The sequence below is a fragment of the Pteropus alecto genome, unplaced genomic scaffold, assembly GCF_000325575.1.
Source record: "Pteropus alecto unplaced genomic scaffold, ASM32557v1 scaffold125, whole genome shotgun sequence".
Classification (NCBI taxonomy): domain Eukaryota; kingdom Metazoa; phylum Chordata; class Mammalia; order Chiroptera; family Pteropodidae; genus Pteropus; species Pteropus alecto.
Window position 1 is genome coordinate 5,100,099 of NW_006436888.1, and position 5,537 is coordinate 5,105,635.

Consider the following 5,537-nt stretch of genomic DNA (forward strand, 5'->3'; position numbering starts at 1 on the left):
CTAGTTTTCGTCATCAGCACACTCTGATTTTAGATTGTTTCACCCTGGTCTTCTGACTGTGTTCAAGCCCCAGCATGCCTCATTGTCATTTGACCACAAGAGCTGTGAGAGAAGACATTTCTCACTAGAATGAATGCAGTGATGTATCCGTGCTATTGAGGAGTCTAGTTTACTGTCTCCCAAACCATGGTTCGGTAGCCCTGAACACCCCTAACTTTCTAGTGGGTGTGTGGTCTTTCTTTCTCTGCCATTATGTGCTTCTGGTGCATAGACTTGGGGCCAGCAAGAGGAAAGAGAAGAGATATAAGAAGAGGCAAGAATCAAGAAATTTCAGCCTTCAGAGGAGTAATAACACTTTAGCTTAAATTGCCAAGAATTGCCTACTCGTGCACATTGGCTTATGTAAACTTAATGAAAATACACATGTGGCTTTCCAAATTACAGACTAAATCTTGTTCTGTTAAATATAACTATAACAGAAATCTCTAGGTAATAGTGATTTCCAAGCCTAACTTGAATGGAATGGCCTGTTTATTACAAACAGTATTCAATATTACTTTAAATTTCAATATAATATAAAGTAGTTTAGGTGATCCTCTCTTTGTTTTTAAACAAGATTTAACATATATTTCTTAAAACGGGAGCATGTAATCTTTCCCTCAAATTATAACACTTATGGGGATAATTATGTGATATGGTTTTGGAGACCCTTTAAGTTTTTTTTAATTAAACAGAAAAAAAATCATATTTTTAATATTTCCAAAAGATGTATATGAGGAGTGATTATCAAGCATAAAACTTCGATTAGTACATCCTCTAAATTCTTAACATTTTCCAACAGGCTTTCTTAATTTATTCTTAAATTATTTTGTAGGAACTCTGACCTTTGGTAGATAGACCAGCCCTGACCTTGGGCCATACACTCTGTCTTTTCTGTGCTCAGATACCCAGTACCTCCAGGATACCATGAACCATGTCCTGAGCTGTGTCAAGAAGGAGAAGGAACGTACAGCAGCCTTCCAAGCTCTGGGGCTACTTTCTGTGGCTGTGAGGTCTGAATTTAAGGTCTATTTACCTCGTGTGCTGGACATCATCCGAGCAGCCCTGCCCCCTAAGGACTTTGCTCATAAGTAAGCATCTCTGTTATGATTTCACTTCCACCCCATTTGGTTGGAGAGGAAGGATGCTCCATCCCAGTTTCCATGGAGCTTAAGCCCATTCTCTGCCTCATTAACCTCCAGGGCATAGCAAATCCTGTAAAGAACAGCCCTTCTTCAGTTGAGCTCCAACCTTTTTCAAATGAAATGAGATAGATGTAAATATTTTGGGTCTGTTGAATACCCCGTGAATGTGTTAGATGCCAGTGCTGCTTCCGTGTTATTATTTACTGGGAGTATCCTAGTTTTGCTCTTTGCTCTGGCTTCAAAGGTCTTATTTTGATACAAGACCTAGAGAGAGGACTTCTAGACTGGAACTTAGGGGACCTAACAGTCACCTTTTTCCTTATCACTGAAGTTGGATACGTTATTCCACTGTTGAAACTTCCCAATGAATAAAACATGAGGAAAACCTTCAGCATCCTGCAAGATGGAGAGGTCAGGGTGTCTTCTCTAAGCCAGGGGGTCGGTGTTAATTAGAATCACATCTGTATTTTCCTGTTTTAGTAGCAAAGGTTGCTCTGGTGAATTAACAAGCCTCACCCATTCCAAAGCCCAGCATTCTTATAGGGAGAAGAATTTCTTTCCATATAATGGTGGTGCCCTGTACCCAATCCCTCATATACACATTATTCAGTTGCTTCCTGAATAGGTACCTTGGCCAGCACTGCATAAGCCCATCTGGTGCCTTTTGTGTGAATTGGGAAAAGGGGCCCCTTCCTTGAGACACTTTACTGCCATCTGCTGGATTGGTGTTTTAAACACTGGATACACATTGACGTGACTCTAGCTTGATGGGCCCCCTAGAATTGGGCAGTAGAGAACCTGCACACCCACATGTATGACCCTGCCTGGGTACCCGGTCCTCCTTGCCCCAAGGCGGTTTTGAGGTGGGGCAATACAGAAGGCTTTTATGACTAAACTAGCCACTCTTTGGTTCTCTGCAGGAGACAGAAGGCAATGCAGGTGGATGCCACAGTATTCACCTGCATCAGCATGCTGGCACGAGCAATGGGGCCAGGCATCCAGCAGGACATCAAGGAGCTGCTAGAGCCTATGCTGGCCGTGGGACTGAGGTAGGTGCCAGAAACCTGAGCTTTCTCCATTGCGGGTGGTGTGAGGCTTGAGCCACAATACTGGGGCTGTGTTGAAAGAGCAAGGCATGGTTGTTTGCACATTAAATTGGATAGGCAGGATAGCGCACACTAAACACAGGGGCTGTTTCTAACCCTAGTTCCATCATAGCTAGCTATGTAATCTTGCGTAAGTTACTTTACCTCTCTGAGCCTCAGTTTTCTCACCTGAAAAGTGGGTACAATGGCAGTTCCTATTATCTAGGGTTGCCTTAGGGATTAAATGAAAGAATTCATGAAATAGCTACTCTTAGCATAGTGCCTTGCATATCAGAAGTGCCCAATTAATGTTTACAGCTGTCGTTTATATGATTATTAGGCAAATTGCTTAAGCGTCCTATACTTTGGTTTTCTTCATCTATAAAATAAGGACAGTGCTCTCAGTCTGCTTCCCAGATTATTTATTGAGACTTGGTCTTCTGCAGTGGCCGAATTATGTTAAGCAAGTTCTCCCATGGCAAAAACCAGAAACTTATAGGTTGTTTCGAAATCTGTGAGCAGGCCAAGAGTTGGGAATATTTATTCTATTTTATAATATTCTTTCTACTTTAAAAATCAAGCAGCGATGGGACCCAATCCCCTTGCTGGACAAGTGGGACTTTTTTCTCAAGTACAGACCGAATGTCATATATCTAGCCCCGTATGTGACTGGTTTCCTCCCCCTCAGCCCCGCCCTCACAGCTGTGCTCTACGACCTAAGCCGTCAGATTCCGCAGCTGAAGAAGGACATCCAGGATGGGCTACTGAAGATGCTGTCCCTTGTCCTTATGCACAAACCCCTTCGGCACCCAGGCATGCCCAAGGGCCTGGCCCATCAGCTGGCTTCCCCTGGCCTCACAACTCTCCCTGAAGCCAGCGATGTGGGCAGCATTACCCTTGCCCTCCGAACTCTTGGCAGCTTTGAATTTGAAGGTAGGAAATTGCAGTGGGAAGATAGTGAGTGATGCTGGGAACCTCAAGAAAGGAATGAGGGTGCCTAGAATTTCTGGATCTTGCTAGGGGTCCTGGATACAGAGTAGCTGACTCTGTAGCAGCTCATGCTTCCTAGATTCTTTCCTTATATTGTTAATTCCTACTGCTTGTTTCTTTGTCCAGTACTGAGTTTGGGGGCAGATGGTATTCAGGAAAAGTATGCATTGGTCCAAGAAACTAATGCTTCAGAGATGGAAAAGTCACAGATGGATCCCACTCCCCACCTCCATGTAGCCAGTATGGTATTTAATGCTTTAAAATACATAAGCATGAGCTTTGGGGCATTCGTGTTCCTATGGCGGTGTGATTTCCCAGAGTGCTATACTATGTAGTTCAGTTTGGAGTTCCAAGTTGCAGATAAACCTCCATTAATGCCCCAGAGAGAGATTATTTCAGGAGAGAAAAGTGGATACTTTTGAAATTTAAGATCGTTTAAGTGTTATTAAGACTATAGGGAAACAAGCAAGTACAAAAGCCTCAACATACTGCCTGAATACGTACAGCCATCTGTGGTTTCCCTGTGACAGTTCCTTCACTTACGCTGATTAACACTCCAGATAATTTATTTGTAATGAATAGAAAGTAGCTATATTTAAACCTAGCCTCCTTCAGACTCTCTTTTTGGTATTTAAATCTGGGAACTAAACGAAACAAATTAAATTTGATCACGAATCGTTTTACTTTCTGGGAATATAAAAGATTGAGTCAGAATAAAACCAAATGATTATTATTTGAAGAGAATAAAGGAAGGATTAGGGTGGAGGGAATGCTTTTTCTCTGTCTCCCCACCTCCCTTCCGCCTTTCTAATGACCGGAAGCTCATTTGTTAAGAAGAGTTCTGGGTCGGTATCTTGCTGATCAATACCTTGTTGAAAATTGAATGTGTAGCCATAAAATGAAAAATACAGCTAGCAGTTTGCAGACCTGCCGTCAGAAGCAGCAGTGTTGTATTCTGTTTTCTCTCTGCCTTTGTGTCCAGGACACTCTCTGACCCAGTTCGTCCGTCACTGTGCGGATCACTTCCTGAACAGTGAACACAAGGAGATCCGCATGGAAGCCGCCCGTACCTGCTCTCGCCTGCTCACGCCCTCCGTTCACCTCATCAGTGGCCACGCGCACGTGGTTAGCCAGACGGCAGTGCAAGTGGTGGCAGATGTGCTCAGCAAACTGCTCGTGGTTGGGATAACAGATCCCGGTAAAGTTTGTAAGACAGAAGCAGTCTAGGAAAGTGTACTGGTTTAGGGCCCTTTCGTTCCGTGGCCTCTCTAGAGACCTTCAGCCTCAACCAGCTGACATTCAGCTCTCTCTGCCAAGGCATTAGGCTTAGATGCTCCAGCCTATCGGTGTAAGATAATCTGTCTTTAATTCTATTATCTTTGCCCCTATGACTAGAGAAAAGAATGACAGGTTAGATGAGAAAAGGTATCAGGAATCCTCTCTCCAGGCTGAGGGCAGTGGAAGTGAACCCTGGGAAGACTGGAGGGATGAGTGCTCTGAAGAGATGTTCAAAGGCTCCATTCCCCTTGCAGACCCTGACATCCGCTACTGTGTCTTGGCATCCTTGGATGAGCGCTTCGATGCACATCTGGCCCAGGCAGAGAATTTGCAGGCCCTGTTTGTAGCTTTGAATGACCAGGTGTTTGAGATCCGGGAGCTGGCCATCTGCACTGTGGGTCGGCTCAGTAGCATGAACCCAGCCTTCGTCATGCCTTTCCTACGCAAGATGCTCATCCAGGTAATGATGTGACAGTCAGACCTAGAGGTAGTGGGGAAAGGACTTTCATCAGGACAGCTATTTGGGGAAAGAGAGTTGAAGACAAGGAAGGGGAAGAAAGATTGGGATACCCGGTAAAAGCCACATTCGGCTCCAAGAGTCCACATGTTTTCCCAGCTTTGTAATTACAATTCTAGTGTTTATCACTTCATAAGCCTGTTGTCAGTATGACTCCAGGGTGCCTCTCAGTCTCAAGCTAACCTCTCAGGCAGCTCTTTCTTTTTCCTGGCAAGTCACCAGCAATTCCATTTCTTGGCCCTCTTTACTGCAGACGGTCTTCTCAGCACCTCTCTACCCTTCCATGCTCCTGCTTTTCTTGCTAATGCCAGCCAGGTCAAGCACAACGTCCAAGTATGAGAATGGTTCCAACATTGTTTCTCATAGTTATTGCCCTTGGTCTGTGGTCCCTGGCTTTCATTCCTAAATAATGCGAGAAGCCAAGGTAAGCTGCTTGGACTAGAGCCTAAGGTAGATTCACATTGGCAGTGCTAGTAAATCTAG

The 5,537-nt window shown here is 44.3% G+C and overlaps 1 protein-coding gene across 2 annotated transcripts in view; it reads left to right on the forward strand.

The window, feature by feature from the left end:
- The window catches only part of MTOR (mechanistic target of rapamycin kinase), a 110,049-nt gene that overhangs the window by 12,018 nt on the left and 92,494 nt on the right, over window positions 1-5,537 (forward strand). For both annotated transcript variants that reach the window (XM_006914361.3, XM_006914362.3), the window contains exons 9-13: window positions 944-1,130; window positions 2,105-2,233; window positions 2,958-3,202; window positions 4,242-4,457; window positions 4,792-4,997. In XM_006914361.3, coding sequence (XP_006914423.1) covers window positions 944-1,130; window positions 2,105-2,233; window positions 2,958-3,202; window positions 4,242-4,457; window positions 4,792-4,997 — 983 coding nt within the window. The remainder of the gene's footprint in view (window positions 1-943; window positions 1,131-2,104; window positions 2,234-2,957; window positions 3,203-4,241; window positions 4,458-4,791; window positions 4,998-5,537) is intronic.